At 35.7% G+C, this 17,579-nt stretch overlaps 2 protein-coding genes across 2 annotated transcripts; both read left to right on the top strand.

The window, feature by feature from the left end:
* The first annotated feature begins 12,491 nt into the window (after positions 1-12,491).
* LOC132061478 (uncharacterized) lies at positions 12,492-13,880 on the top strand. The gene is made up of 2 exons (XM_059454291.1): positions 12,492-13,093; positions 13,307-13,880. The coding sequence occupies exons 1-2, from the start codon at positions 12,492-12,494 to the stop codon at positions 13,878-13,880; spliced, it is 1,176 nt and encodes a 391-aa protein (XP_059310274.1).
* Positions 13,287-15,255, top strand: LOC132060870 (uncharacterized). The gene is made up of 2 exons (XM_059453774.1): positions 13,287-14,549; positions 14,681-15,255. The coding sequence occupies exons 1-2, from the start codon at positions 14,043-14,045 to the stop codon at positions 15,119-15,121; spliced, it is 948 nt and encodes a 315-aa protein (XP_059309757.1). The 5' UTR covers positions 13,287-14,042; the 3' UTR covers positions 15,122-15,255.
* Positions 15,256-17,579: the final 2,324 nt, after the last annotated feature.

The raw sequence follows: 17,579 nt of genomic DNA, 5'->3' as shown, positions 1-17,579 counted from the left end.
GAGGGCGGTGGTTGGTCGGAACTTGAGAGTGGAGATGGAATGTGAAGATGATGAGGTGTAAATTAAGGGAGGACATTTTGATAGCGTGATGTGCACGTGAGTGTATGTTTGAAGACTGTAGGGGGGAACACGTAACTTCTGTCGGAGGATGTGGAATACACAACTGCTGAGCGATCATTTTTAAAAAATAAAAAATAAAAAATTATTCTTTGAATAACATGTGTTCTCACACCCCAAGCCGAAAGGGTGAGACGGGCACCGGCCTTGCTGGCCGGGTACCAACGTACATTACATTTACTCAACTCTAATGAGTCATGGCCAACAAGGCCGTCACATGTTAGTCAAATGAAAAATGGACTCACCTGCAAACAACAAAACCCAAAGAAACACACACACACATATATATATAAGGCCGATGAGGCCACTATGAAAGTCTATATGTCAGAACACAAGGCCGTACACACTATTAAATACAGAACACATGTCTACAAGCATCTACGAGTAGCATGACTGTAAGAAGGTTGGGACAGGGCCCCCGCCATACCGTAATCCAAATATATATACACACACGCACACTCAAGAGTCACCTAGCATCCAACATCTACAGCAACTCCGGGAAGAGCGGAGTGTGACCATCAACGTTGAGCTGGGGCCGCCTACCGAGCAGATTCTTCTATCTAGCTACTTGGACCTGCGGGCACAAGACACAACGTCCCAACAATAAAACATCAGTACGGATAAATGTACCGAGTATGTAAGGCAGGAATATATATATATATATATATATATATATATATATAAAGGCAATAAAGTAAAGAGAAGTAACCTAAAACTCTAAGTACTATTGAGAACATATGACATGCATGCATTAGTTTGAAACATATATATACACACATATACATAAGCCACATCATCATCAATCCGCTCTTTGTGGCTAACATCATCGTCACGTACCCAACTGCAGTAGTGTGCATAATAGGTGCTGTACCCGGACGACGACAGCGCAGCTCGATGTAGTAAAATAGATATATATATATATAGACTCATGGAATGACATTCTGAATTTTCGGAGTGACGTAAGGTCAGTAACTTCGAAATGCATTATGTAACTATCAGTCCCAACATGTAACTCAACGGAAACTCAAGAGCAACGATAACATGAATCAAAGTAACATATTGAGAAAAAACAAAGATCATGAACCTTGTATCTTTTAGAATGGAGTTCCTCTTTATGGGGGACATGTACGTTAGCTTTGACCGGGTTCCTGCCAAAAGAAAGGAAGAGAAAACTTTACATACATTGTTGGCTTCCTTGACAATTCAATTGACGTAGCTCGTCTAGTGTCTCGACCTATAATAATGATAACGCTTCTCGTTAGGCTAAAGAAGTACTTGGTATATCATGTATATCAAAGATAGGCCGATTCTACAGTGAATCGGACATCACCTCCCCTATTTCTTCTACTTCACCATAACTAACTTGGAACAACCTCCATACAGCCAATAGCAAACCAATAATTATACAAATGATAATTAACGAAACTAGTACCCAACACGATGAGTGGTAAACTAGGTTTACAACCAATAACCACCCCTTTTCCCCTATCTTCTTCCCTAATTTTTTGACACTGCAATAACAACAACATGGCGAGTATATATTTAACATATTTACATGATTCCTATCCTTATATTCATCACAAGAACTATCCTTATATTCATCACAAAAACCACACCAAACAGCCCATACAACTATAACAACACCTTTTTATTATTTCCGCTATTAATTCCGTATTTCTCATCTCACAATTTAGGTACGACCTGGACAAATTTAAATATATCTACGAGAGGAGAATTCTTATCTTATATGACAAGACTACTCTTCTTTCACCTTACTTTACTTCGAAGAAAGCCCGCATTTCACAACTTGGCAAAACGTAACAACGAGATCGAATTAGAGAGCAAAACTCGTATGTTGTCCTTCAGAAAAATTATACCTTTCTCCCTTAGAATTGCAAGTCACGTTGCAAATATATCAATTTAAAGTTGTGTTGTTGCTATTTAAGTGGAAATCACGTTAATGTTCCTCCAAAAATGAAATATATAACTGCATATATATTCTTTGTTGCGACCTCCCTGTATATTAAACCCATCAACCGGCTCGGGTTAACCGGTTCAAACCGGTAACTGGACCGGTAAAATCGGAACCGGTTGAACCGGTTAACCGTTCATTAATTAGCGGTCTGGTTTTGATTTTTTTGGAACCGGAACTGGTTAAACCGGTGGAACCGGAACCTGATCGGTTAAACCAGTAAACCGGTGGAATTAAAAAAAAATTAAAATATAGCCGTTGGGCTGGTCTGTTGGACCGTTGGCCAACGGTCCATTTGCAAAAATGGTCGTTGCCAAACGGTCCCAAACCCACATTTTGGCCCCCCCCAACCCCCCAAACTTTTTTTTAACACTTTAACCCATACCCCACTCCTATATAAACCCCTCTCCATTTCCATTTTAATCCACACTAATTTACTCTTCTCTTTCTCTCAATCTCTCAATTATAGTTACTTTGCAACAATTAGCCACTTTAAATTTCTCTCAATTAAATATTATAAAGTCTTATTATAGTTTCAATTATTAATTTTGCAATTATAATATTGTTGGTGGAGTTAGTGATTTTACAACAATCCGAAGTAGCTTTGGTGGATTTGCAATTCTAGCCGCCTTCACTTTGTTGGAAATTAGTCCGGCAATTTAGTACATCTTTATTTTTCGCAATTTAATTTGTTGCAATTTATTTTCTTCTGATTTATTTGAGTGTGATTTAAATTAATTCTATTTAATAATGGCGAAGAGATTTAGACGTGGTGCCGGTAGTAGTGGTATTGTTAAGGATGATGAAATTGATGATGATGATGAAACATGAGCCCCCGAAAATCCCATAGGAGATACAGGTCCTGCACAATCACATACACAAGATAAACCGCCTAGAACTCGTAAGCCAACCGCTAAAATTTGGAATTTTATGACTAAGGATAAGGAAAGCCAAACAGCTAAATGTAACATATGTAAACAAGTATTTACTTTTAGGCAAGGAACTAGTAAGGATGGTGGAATGGGTACACTAAATGATCATATGAGAAAGAAACATACCATATGGATGTTTGGGGAGAGCAAACGGGTTCAAATGTGGGGGGTATTCAAATGACGATAGACCCACGAACCGGTAAAAATTTTAAGTATGACAAGAAAAAAGAGCGTGTAGAAATAGCTAAAATGGTAGCTTATGATTGTTTATCATTTTCTTTTCCTTCGGGTTTGGGGTTTGTTACTTACATTCAACGTTGTTATAATCCGTTATTGAGGGTATTCCTAGAAGTACTTGTAGAGCGGATGTTATAGATTTGTATAAAAAATATAGATTTTATTTGCGCCATGTATTCAATTCTTTAAATTGTAATGTTTCTCTTACCGCGATTTGGTCTTAGTCTTAACAAGTTAGATTTTTTTGCTATTACATGTCACGGGTTGATGATAATTGGGTTATGCAAAAAAGAATTATAACTTTTTTATATGATGAAGGGAAAGGTCGTCACGATGGAAAATTTTTAGCAGATTCAATGTCTACTATTATGAGATTTTTTAACATTTATAAAAAACACTTTGTATTGCTTTAGATAATGCTTCTAATAATACAAAAGTGATTGGTCTTTTAAAAAGAGAATTAAACCCTCCGCTAAAAAATATTTTTCATGTTAGATGTAGTTGTCACATTTTAAACTTAATTGTTAAAGATGGTCTTGTGTATTTTGACGATTCTATTCAAAAAGTTAGAGAGGCGGTTGCGTTTCTTTTTTGTAATGCTAATAGGGGAAGACTGAGAGATTTTAAGAATTGTTGTGTGGAAAATAACCTTAGACCTAGAAAAATTCAAGTAGAAATCGAGACTAGGTGGAACTACACTTACATTATGCTACAACAAGCATATGAGTATAGGATTCTCATACAACAAGTTCATAACAAATATAATATTAATAATGATGATTGGTTAAATTTTACGCATTGGGAAGATGTTAAGGAATGTGTTGAACTCTTAGAAATTTTATAATGCAACTCTTGCTTTTTCTAAACAATTTTATCCCACGGTAACCAGAATTTTAGCCTACTTAGCGGAAATAACAAGAGTTTTACAAGAGTATAAATATAAAATCGATTATCAAGCGGCTATTTTTGATATGACAACAAAATTTAAGAAGTATTTTTTTTCCCTCCCAACTTTATTTATATTGGGTTCTCTTTTAAATCCCTGTTTAAAAATGTCTTATACTAAAGCATTGGTTAATCAAATTTATACATTTTTAAAAATTGAAGAGGGAGTTCAACCATCTTTAGCTGAAGCCGACCTAGCTATTGATGCCGAGTTTAGAAAAGTTTTTAGTCATTATTCTAATTTGGAAGAACATGCTACACCCGTTGCCACGCCCTACTACTTCTCAAAGTAGCAAAAAGGGCTTGTCGGGTTTGTCGCATTTAAAAGTTTTACATTCACATCCAACTCCTTCTTATAATGCAAACTTTGATGAATATCACTTTTATTTGATGCAGCCAAATATGGATATCAAGGGACTAGATGATTTGGATGTCTTAGGATGGTGGAAGAAATACAAGGCAAGTCATCCGATACTCTCAAGAATGGCTCGAGATATCCTTACGGTTCAAGTATCAACCGTGGCTTCGAAGAGTGCATTTAGCCAAGGAAGACAACAAATTGGAGACCATAGACACTCATTATCCGGATTTAGCTTGCAAGTACTAGTGTGCATTCGCGATTGGATTAGATCGGAGCAACGCAACCAAAACTTAGAAGCGGTGGAAGGCGAAGAGGAAGAGATTGAAGATTTGATAGCAAGTGGAGCGGGCCAAATGGAAGACTTTGAAGATATCTCCATGGCCGAATATGATATGGGGGAAATTAATCAAATGATTGAGAATTGGTGATTTTATTATTCTACTATTTCTTTGCAACTCATGTATTATTTGCAAGTTAAAAAAACTACAACTTGCAAATAAATGTTATCCAAGAATGAATAAAATATATGGCTCATTGAGCTTTCTTCTATTTACTTGTGTTCATATTTTTACTTTTATTAAGTTAGGAATATACCTAAAATATACTAAGAATATACTTATAATATACATCTACTTAAATTAAAAACTAGAAAGTTATATACTTGAAAAATAACTAAAATATACTAAGAATATACTTATAATATAAATATACTTAATTTATAAAATACCAATTTATAAACTTAGAAAAAAATTAAGCTATAAATAACTTAAGTTATAATATATAAGTATATATAGTATACATATAACTTATACATATATATATATATAAGTTATAAGTCAATATAGTATACATATAACTTAAACATAAAGTTATATAACCTAAGGGGTCGTTTGGTTTAGTCGAAATAGAAATAGTCCCGGATTATAATCCCGGACTAATTTATCCCATATAGTGGGATTATTTTGTACCATCTAAAAGATGGTATAAAATAATCCCCATATAATGGGTTAAGAAGGTATAATATATATATATTTTATATATTTGGTACAAGGTATAAATTTATTCCAGGATTATTTTATACCTTATACCAAACGTGGTATAAAAATTAGCGCTGGGATAACCCACCTTATACCTTGAACCAAACGACCACTAAGTATATTGATATATAAAAGTATATTCTTATATATATTTTAGGTATATGTAGTATAACTTAAGCATAACTTAATATATATATATATATATATATATATATATATATATATATATATATATATATATATATATATATATATATATATATATATATATATATATATGTTGTATTGTTGTTAGTCAAGTAAATATATAAACTTTACTTATAAACTTATATAAAATATGTAGATATACCTACAATATACTAATAAATACTATAATATATATATACTACACAAAAAAAAGAAGAGGTTTTGACAACTTTTGAACCAGACCGGTCCGGTTTCGGTTATTTAACCGGTAAACCGGAACCAGTTAAATCGGAACCGGTGACGGGTTCCGGTTTTTAAACCGAAAATCGGCCGGTTTGTTAACCGGTTACCTGTCCGGTTCGGTTCAAACCGGTTAACAGGTTTACTATACATTACAAAAAATGAGGTATGGAGGTTCCTTTAACATAGTTAACTGTGGGTCCCACTATATGGATATCATATTACTTTTACTTTCTAAAAGACTCTCCTAAACATGTCACCTAGCTATCTACTAGTATCACTTGGCCCGAGCTTACCGACATTAAAAATTTAATTTGTAGGTATTTTTTAAATTTTTTTCTGCTCTTAGTTTCTTATTCTTGTAACATCAGTTTGACATATTCGAAAGCCTTTTAAAATATTAAAGTCTAAAAACGTATGTTAAAGGAAAACATTTTATTTAGTTTATATATTGGACTTTTTTTCGAAAAATCGATAATTGAAAGCTCTTCTAATTTAATTTTTTGAGATTCAGTCCCGGATGATCCAAATTGAGTTTTTTCATATGTTTAATTGATTTTAGTTGAGTTCCTTGAATTGAACTCATATTGGCTAACTTATTTTTCACCAAAATATATTTTGCAAAACAACGGATAATTAATATGTTATATAATTTAAGACAATAGTTAAGTTCAATATGAAAAAATTTATTACTCCTAAATTATATAAAATATATTGTCCGGTTTTTTATAAAATATTTTAATAGTAAAAAAAGTTAAAAAAAAAAAAAAATTGCAATTGTCTAGTATTATCACTGTATCTAGATCAAATTATATTTCTTTAAATACAATGTTTTTCAATCATTTTTAGAATATATATAAATAATATCTTATAGTTCCTCTTTTAATATATTAATTTATTAGATAATTCTATGCTAAAAGTGCGCTCACGTAAAATTTGATTAATTAACTACCATACTTGGGAATTCATTTTTCGATTGAGACAGAAGTGCTATTATTTACATTTTTGATAAATTTTAAAAGTATTTAACAATGATATATTGAAACAAGTTTAATAATATTTTCAAATAAAAGACTCAAATATGTATGAGTATGCTTTGTGGGGGCCACTATAACATTTTCCATGACATCATCTTTTTTAGTAGCATAAAAAAAACCCTAAAGTCCTTAAATTTTACCAAAATGTATGCACAATTTATAAAGTCATAAAAATTTCAAGTAGGGGTAGAAAAGGAAAAAAAAAATTCATGTGAGGACAACAAAAAATGAGAATTCTCCCTTATATATAGTAGTAATTCTACATAGTCATTGTTAGGCTTTATTAAATCAGCCACCTTGTTGCCGCGTGGGGATGATATCCCCATTAATTGCTTATCCATAATCCCTAATTAGTTCACTAATCTCCCACTAAAATGCAATATTTAATCGATTACCAACATAATTAATTCCTTGATCTCAATCCACTTAAGTAGTAATCATTTTTAACACCCTTTATATACTCATTATCATACTCATGTGGTATAACTCTAGTCCATAGTCTTTTTATGCACATATCAAATATTATTTCCAGTCATCGACGTCACACTTTTCCGTCTTAAATCATTTTGGGACTTCATCCTTTTATACGCTGAGCTCTTGATTTGCATGCTTGAATATGACCAAATCCTTCGGGCTTGGGTAAATTTGCTCATGTTGGATGGTTCAATTTCCTAGTTCAAAAATTTGGGGGTACTATAGCTTGGACCGTATTTCATTTAAATAAATGTTTAACCTCGACGAAGCTTTTTTTATTCGATTCGTTTAGCTTCTAATCCTTATGACATATCCGTACTACCATACTAACCACCTATAAGCTTGGGGATAACCTCGTTTTCTCTACTTATGTCGTCTAACTTGAACGCTTTCTAATGCACGAAAACACGGGATGTAGCATCCTCCCCCCCCGCCCCCCCACACACACACACAAAGGAACATTCGTCCTCGAATGTAGATTAGGGGAGAACTAATTCTTATAAATTTTTCCAAATTTTTTGACAGACTCGCCTTTATAATTGGGCACTATCCAAAACCTACAAACAACCCAAATCCAACCTACGTGTTCCACGAGGCCCTATAAATATCATACATACACATATCGAACCTCATGGAATCGTCATACATTAAAAAAAAAATAAGCTATCATTTAACTGATGAGTTATGTCCTGCTCCCGTCTCCTCTTGCAATATTTCATCTTGGTGCAACCTTCGATTGGGAATAGACAAGGGTGCTTAGAGTTCTTTTTCCTCCACGTCATGTTCGTGACATTGTTATTCCTCCTTGATGCTTTACAAAGACCGTAACCATGTCCTTATTCTATATACTTGCCAATCTAAAATAGCCACCCGAACCCCTGTGACAGACCTTCCATGATCTGTACATGACACACTTTCGTAACCTAGAGATATGGAAAACGGACTCTAGTTCTAATAGTAACTCCAACTCATAAAATACTTGGCTTACTTGTCAAATGATTCTATAGGGCCTAATACCTCTCGGGTTGAATTTGCCTCCTTCCTGAAACCTTATCATGCCTTTCATCAGCTAAACTCACAAGAAGACCCAATCATTAATCGCATGTCTAAATATAACCTTGATGGCTCTGAGCTATCAATACCCACATTCACTTTCTCTGCGGCTTGGTGAACTAAATCGAGCCTAAATAACTCTGACTAGTCTGCTTCGAACCACCTGACAGGGAATCCATGCTTTCGTCCATATAAAACCCCATAAAGTGCAATATTTATGCCCATAACACTCTCGAGTGACCGTTTCGTGCGTCCCGTTTGGTCATTTGTCTATAGGTGAAAGATTAAACTAAGCTGTGATGCGTGCACTATTCTAGGATCCTCATTTGGTTCTTCCCAAACTCATACTTCGGTCTTTGGTCAATAAGATTTCATCTTAAGGGTCGTTCCACATTCCTATAGTAACAATCCGAATGTTACCTACTCGTTTCCTTAAAGCTTGAGAACCGTAGGTCCATAAGTTGGATACAATTCGCCGTAAGTAACAATCTCGAATTCATCTGCTAGATTCTGGGATGTGTCTGCTAAACCAATCCTCACTTGATAATCATGCCAGTCATATAATTTATCTTAAACAAGGGCTATACACTTACAATGATCATCTAAGAACTATCCATAGGATCTATCTTCGTAATGTCATGGCACATCTTGGTTGACCCTGGATGACTAGGATAACGAAAGTAATGTATCCTTGCCATGATTTAACGTCGTGATTCCACTACATCTACGACACATAGTCAGCTTTGATATCTTAAAACCCCATCCATTTCTACCTCACAGACTGTTACCTCATTCTATCGGACTTCCTTTTCAAACTATAAACACGATAGGATCTTCTTATTGCCGCCTTCTTATTTTGTGTTACAGAGAATGGTGTAGTATTTCTGAATGATAACACTTTCCATCTCCCGAGTCCAGCAACCCGATTCCTTAAGTAGTTCGCTAGCGTAACTAGGCTAACTTCCCTTCTTCGGGCCCAAGTATGATAGGCTGGTCATAAATTTGCGACTAATTGTGTCAGTTACAACGTTAGCTTGTTCAAAAGGCACAAGATATCAATGTTATAATTCTTTAATAACTCGAGCTACCTCCTCCCTCATTTACGCTTAGAAGGGCTTCCTTGGTCGTGTTAACTTGTGAGCTTCCCGTAGCACCTCAGGTGATTTAAACCAGTTATGATCACCTCTAATTGCTTTCACCTTCTCCCTTATTCTAATAGTGTTTCCTGAACCATAACCTTTAAATGCTTTCCTTGTATCTTAAGCTCAACGGTCCCTTCTGTATTTGAAGCACGCATATTGAACTTTTGCAGCCATCACTTTGTTAAAGTGCTCTTTGGGGTTGCAACCGTGTCTTGCAAAACTGAAGCCTCATGCACTTGAATCCTTTATATAGTCCTGTATGGTCTAGTGACTCATCTGACCTCTTGTCTAGCCACACCTAGGCCCTTCACAAGTCAATTATTGGTTGTTCAGGTTGAGCTATCTTCTAAACATTAATTTTCGAAGAACTCTTCTTGGGCCTTATCTTTTTGGCTTCGCTTACACTTCATATAAATCTTCAAGTTCTCAACCCCTGACTATACTTACTATCGATTGGTATTCCTGCTAAGTTTATTACCATCTCTTTTAGCGTTTGCACTTACATATCGTTCTAAAGCCGTGGCATTTTAGTAAGGCTTAAACTAATACTATCTCATCTGCTTCTCACCTTTAGCTGCAATTCTTCTTGCCACTTTGTCATTAAGATTTTTTATAATTCTATCTTGATGTTTTTCCATGATATCTCCCCTTTTGGAATAATAGCTAATACCTCATGCCCAAACATTCCATCCCTATAGCATCACATTGCTATCTTTCCGATTTTACTAATTCTTCATGCGCCTTGTTCTTGTTGCTTCCTTTACTATAATCTTCCGCTTATGGGGAACGGCTGAATCGCCTATGCGCAGAGAGTGTCATTTATTTGCAACTAGCGGGCTCGATCATAACGAGCTTAACTCCAACTGATGGCGCGTGTCTTAGGGTGACGACTTTAAATAACTTTAAAAGATTGCTCTTCTATTGTACGCCCTTTCGCTGCCTGATTGCTTCCTGGAAAAGGTTGCAATGCCCATTACTACCAAAGTTCCATGAGATCTTGACTTGCATTCGGTTTAGCTTTACCCAATACCGGTATCTCACAAGTTCGGGAGCTAAATCAGTTTGCTGATAACCCCCTAATGGAGTGATCCGTTCACATTTCATAGTGGAAGTATAACTTCGTGACTTATACCCCTTTTTATAGTCCTACCCTTATCTCTTCTTGCCCCTTTTTTTACCTAACCAAGAGTCCTATCGCACTGCCATGCCTACTTCACGACATTTATTCGTTTCTTATATCTATCCTAGCGCTTCACTTATCGCACCAACCTCTGGCTAACCTCACCATCTCATTGTATTCTGGAAAATTTCAGCGAGATGTCCTTTTGTTTCTAGTTCCTTTTCCCTTTAGTTTCTCAATATCTCTTCTTCACCGCGAATACATGTTACATCGAGGTGAGTACTTATTCCATAAACAAAGATCAAATACCTAGCCTCTGCATCTTTTAAACACTCCAGTAGTCGTACCTAACTATACAATCCCTAGATACGCTACACCTATACATCGCCTAAAGAGGAACTACAAACATCTTCATAATATTCTTTAGTACTACCGTCCAATCCTAAAAATCGGTCCAAACACTAATGATTACTCTAACCATTACTAGATCCTGAAATCCCACTCTTTCCTAAAAGCACGTCTGTTGAAGCCTATAGGTCGTAAGCTGGAACGAGTGCTGCTAACTATGCTTTTATCACTGTTGAAAGTGGAACCATAACGCTTGCGTTGTTTTGTCCGAACTGTCGTTAATTACAATCCCTCTCCCCTCAAATACCTCGTGCCTTCTCCACATTACCCCTCTACCTTTAAACTCCTTACTTTCTTCCTGCTAGGGCATGACCCCCTTCCCCCGCAGGGATAAACATTGTTCATACCTTAACGTTTTGACATCACCCCCGAATATCTGGCGTGCGCATGATCTGACAGAGGCCTTACCTTTATTTCGTTACAAACATAAGTCAAGATCGAGTTCCTATTCCCTTATTTTCTTCTGTAGCCACATCGAATTCCTTACTAGTCATCCTCTGCTAGTCATAGGTATCGCCGTATGTACGAACTATGAAGGTTAGGAATGAACTTCTTATAATTCAGCTCTATCGCACGATCTAAAAATTTCATAAATGACTAACATTTGGGGTTTAAAGATTCACCGTAGCAACACTTTCATTATTTACGTGATGTAGCAAATCCGAGCCCATATATATCGGCGTGTATCCAACATTGGTTGCACGCAACACGTATTACGTGATGTAGAATACAAATTTCATTTAAGTTAAAAGTTTGAAATCTTGGAACCAAATCTTTTTAAACATGGCAAACAAAAATAAAATCTTCCTAAAATCATGCTTAACGTATTCCGCACAAAAATTAACACGCTCTTTATTCCTTCATACATTCGAATTTGAATTCAAATTTGCATCAGCAATAGCTGAAAACAGAGCAATTTGAGTCAAAATTTACAATTCAATTATACCGATTCCATGCATAAAACTATCTCAGAATTTAATTGCGAATCTCTTGCATCCGTGTATGTCAAATTCGGTGTTGTATGTATCGCTTTCTACGTAAATCCTTTTTGTTGACCTATACGGACATTGTTGGATTCATCTCGTCGGCATTATATACGAGCAAAAGGTAATTAATAGTTCAATTTATGTTTATGACCAATTTATACAGATATAGATGATACAACATTCTTACAGATGATTTTGTTGCTAATTTGTTGCAGTCCTGAATTTTTCGTTCTAAATTCAAGTAATGTCTAATATAACAAATGTAATTCGGCATTCTGGTTTTTGGAACGATGACAATTGTTTCGTTAATTACTCTATAGATGCAGTAGTTTTCAAAGAGTATGCCTCATATGATGAGTTAGTTGATGCAATAGCGAATCAGGTGCGAATAGATACAAGTATCAAAAAAATCACTATCAAATATTTGATCGACGGTAATTCCATGCCTATGGAAATACACAACGACATGAGTGTCCGGGTGTATGTTGAACTGAAGAAAGAGACAAGGCAGTTCGGGATGTATCCGTTGTGTATCACAACAGCTGATAGGACGAGTGCATACAGTCTATCGGGCGAAATTGTTATTCAAGGTAGCCTAGCATTAGCGGATACAAATGGTATACACGAAATGGATGCTAACGATTCGATAGCACTGGCGGCATCAGCTTCTAGTAAGGAAATAGTTATATTAGGAGGAGAGAACGATTTCATAATTTCAAACCGTAATCAAAAAGAAGTCATGGTAAATCAGGTATACAATGATAAGGAAACTTTGAAAGCTGTGATGACGAAGTATGCTATTGACAATAGATTTCAATTCCGAACAGAGAGGTCAAATTCTGTAAGGTTAGTTAGTTACTGATTTTTTTGATGTATTTGTATACATCTATGTATGTCTACTAAATTTGAACTGCTTACATGTATGTCTACTAAATTTGAATACATGATTATATGTGTGTTTTGATTATTTATATATTTTCTAAATATCACTGTTTTGAAATAATCAGATGATGTGTATTTTTTGACTGTATATGTATATATACATATCCGGTATTGCAGCTACACCCTTGCTTGTCTTTCTAGACAATGTGAGTGGAAATTGAAAGCTTCAAGTATCAACAGATCAGCTATGTTCAAAATCAGAGAGTTCATAGAGAAACATACATGTCCATTGAAGGATAAGGTGTATACGCAACATCAAGCTAGTAGTGGTTTTATAGCTGGAATTATTAAGCCAAAATTTAGAAATTATAAGAGGAAGTATGTGCCTAGTGATATAGTAGATGATGTTAAAAATGATTTTGGGGTGGATGTGCCATACATGAAAGCATGGCGTGCTAAAGAAAAGGCTATGACGGAGTTAAGGGGTGAGCCAGCCGAGTCATACAAGAAATTGCCGGGATACGTATACATTTTGGATAAAACATACCTGTGTTCTCATATAAGAATGAAGAAAACATCTGAAAATGAGTTCTTGTATCTTTTTGTAGCATTGTATGCATTTATAAAGGGGTTTGAATGTTGTCGACCCATCGTGGTTGTAGATGGCAGCCACATCAAAACAGCATATAATGGGACATTTGTTTCAGCGAGCACGATGGATGGTGCAGGTATTTCAAAATCTATCATTTAGTTATATAAAAAACTTATAGAACTCCAAAAAAAATTATGTATTCAACTCGATTTTGCAGGGAACATACTACCTTTGGCGTATGGCGTGATTGATTCAGAAAATGATAAGTCTTGGACATGGTTCTTCGAACAGTTCAAGGAAGCTTATGGGCTACGGGAGAGCATGTGTGTTGTATCTGATAGGCATGAAAGCATCATCAAGGCTGTATCCAAAGTATATCCTAATGTTCCCCATTTTGCATGTATATGGCATCTTTGGAAGAATGTATACAATAAATATAGAAAGAGTCACAAGGTGCTGAGTGGGGTATACTATGCAATGGCAAAAGCGTATACACAGGATGAGTTTGACATGCTAATGGAAAAGGTCGAGACGGTGGATATTCGTGTAAAGGATTACTTGGACTTAGCCGGCAGGGAAAAGTGGTCTAGGCTTTATGCTCCAGTCAACCGAGCATGGACAATGACGTCTAATATTGCTGAGTCTATCAATTCAGCTCTCGTACAAGCAAGAGAATTGCCAATATTTGATTTTCTGGAAGAAGTTAGGATTATGTTTGGGCGCTGGAATTTCACAAACCGACAAAATGGTTCGTATACATTCACAACACTTGGGAAGAAATTCAATGAAATGCTTTCCATTAATGAGCGTAAATCTGCACGCATGACGGTTAGTTTTTTGTGTATCTGTTTGTGTATTAAATTTCTTCGGTATATTTCATGGTCTGTATGAATGTTAAATTTATATATTATTTGAAATACACCTGTAACATGCTAATATATTTTTGTATGGTTTCTTAGGTAATACCATCAACCGAATACGTGCACACGGTAATTGATGAGGGGCGGCGTTTCATAGTTTGTATTGAAAAGAAGACATGCAGTTGCAAAGAGTTTCAGATGGAGGAGATTCCCTGCCCACATGCCTGGGCTGTTCTTAAGAAAAAAAATCTCACAGCCGACAACTATTGCTCAAAAATATACAAACCTGAAACTGTGATGAAGACTTATGATATCCCAGTTTATCCTCTACCCGATGAGAGTGAATGGAAAATACCTCAATACATTTTGGAAGAGGTAGTTTTTCCACCGAGATACAAGAGACCGCCTGGAAGGCCAAAGAAGAAGCGCGATAATTCGTTATCTGAATGGTTTTCAACTAAACGTACAAATTCGTGTAGTAGGTGTGGACATGTTGGACACAATAGGCGTTCTTGTACAAATGAGCCTCGAAGAAAGTAGTTGCTGGTTCCGTTGTAAATCTTGCTGTCTAATTTTTTTCAATATTGGACAAAATCAACCGCAAAGAACGATTGTCGTTTAAGTTCCCTGATTTTTGGTCCTGTATGTTTGTTTGGAACACTGAATAAATGAAACGATTTTATATGAAAGCATTGAAGTTTTTGATTTGAAAGCAGAAACAGTTTCTTTGAAGGAATGATATTTATCAACTATGTTCTACAGCTATTTGACTGAATTGTATCCAAGATATCCCGGAACCAGAATACAGTTTTCTGTGAATACAGTTTTGTGTGGATACAATCGTATACAAAAAATAGCTAGTTGTACTAACTTGTATCAGTATATTCTGAATCAAAAATACAGCTTTGTTTGGAAATTCTCCTGTGGATGTATTCAACATTGCTGATACTAGATACAACAATGCGTGAATACAATAGAGAATGCGTATACATTTTTTTGCGCGGATTGCCCTTCGTTTGGGGTGGTCTTTAAATTTTGCCCCTCAAATTTGTGGTCTTTAAATTTTGCCCTTCATATTTGTGGTCTTTAAGTTTTGCCCTTTGCTTGGAAAGGTGGAAGAATATATGAAGTTCTGGGTTCGAATCCCCGCTCGTGCATAAAATAAAAAAATAATTTCGCAAGGCAGAATTGGGGGGAGTGTATGCCGAATCCAGAATACAATCTTTAAGGAAAAGTTAAAGTTATGCCGGATCCGGCATAACTAAACATAACTAAAAGTCGCCCTCCGGCGTACTTTTAGTTAAACACAACTAAAAAGCGTGATCCGGCATAACTAAACATAACTAAAAGTCCGCCCTCCAAAGATAAATTTTTTTGCATTTCTAAGAAAGTATGCCTCGATCGAGCTTGCATTTTAATCTTCTTATGCGAGATATTGTTCCAACTCACATGCTTAATCTCGGTTTACAAATTAACAACAATTAACATAAGTATGAATTCAGCTTGAGACAAGCAACCCAAGCGATATGTCCAACTTAACGGAATATAGAGTACTAGATTTTTTCGAATCCGAGCTATTAAATTTAAAGTAACCATAAAACTTTGCGTCCATGACAGTGAGTTTGTGGTAATTAAGTTATATCCCAAAGAAATTAACAAATCAATATTCTGCGTAGATTCGTGTGGATCCTCGTATATATACTTCAAAACCTAACAATAAATTGTTCGAATTAAGGGAATAGTAGTTAGTATCTCACGTTAATGACAATGGGTTCGTGCCTCTCGTGGTGTTTAACAATTAACACCGCTATACAATGCAACCCATAATTAGTTTGGAATGACAAATACATATATATGCTTCAAGGCAAAGTCTGCCCATAAGGCATAAGTATGCCCCCATCGGCATAAGTTTGATAATTCGTTAACAAATTTATGCCGATGGGGGCATACTTTTAATGGGCAAACTTGTATGCCGGACCCGGCATAAATTTGTGAAGGAATTACCAAAGTTATGCCGGAACCGGCATACTTATGCCAAGTCTGCCCATGAGGCATAAGTATGCCGTGTCCGGCATAACTTTGGTAATTCCTTCATAAGTGTATGCCGATGGGGGCATAGCGAAATTTAAACTCTGCCTTGCGAATTTTTTTTTAAAATTTTGACTGTGTGGGGGTTCGAACCTGGAACCCATGGAGTTTATGCGAAGGGCAAAATTTAAAGATTTCAAATATGAGGGGCAAAATTTAAAGACCACCCTAAAAGAAGGGCAATTCTGCGAATTGCCCATGCGTATACAACAACTGCTGATACTAGATACAACAATGTGTGAATACAACTGTAAATACGTATACAACTTTTGCGTGGATACAACTTTGAGTGAATACATTACTGATTGCAGATGGAGATTCTGTCTGTGGATGTATTCAACATCTGCTGATGCTCGATACAGCAACGTGTAAATACAACTTATTAATCGGGTATTTGAGATTATCCTACCTGTACCTTGCGTGGCATGCCCCAGTTTTTCTGGTGGTTTTTACAGCCATGGCGTCGCCAGACTATCTTTTGCCCGAGCTTTACAGCAGATGGAAATTCTGTCTGTGGATGTATTCAACATCTGCTGATGCTCAATAAAGCAATGTGTGAATACAACACTGAATGCGTATACAACTTTTTTCACCAGCTTGTATCTAAGAATCCCAAATATAATTTTGTGTGAATACAGCCTTTAAGTGAATACATTACTGATTACAGATACAACTATGTGTGAAATATTGCTATGAATGCACATCCTAAAGTTTCTTAACTACAATGGATGTGTCCTCATTTGATTCAAATAACCATCAAAATTGTGTATTGTGTATTCATACTATAAGATACAACATCGTATCCAACATATGTTGTATCACATGCAATTGATTCAACTCTGAATACAACTATGAGATATAACAAAACATGAATACATTGTAAAAAAATCAGAATGTATTCATTAAAAGA

This window comes from Lycium ferocissimum, chromosome 6 (assembly GCF_029784015.1).
Source record: "Lycium ferocissimum isolate CSIRO_LF1 chromosome 6, AGI_CSIRO_Lferr_CH_V1, whole genome shotgun sequence".
In the NCBI taxonomy this organism is placed as follows: Eukaryota; Viridiplantae; Streptophyta; class Magnoliopsida; order Solanales; family Solanaceae; genus Lycium; species Lycium ferocissimum.
The sequence above is the reverse complement of the archived record's forward strand: the minus strand, read 5'-3'. Positions and strand labels throughout refer to the sequence as shown.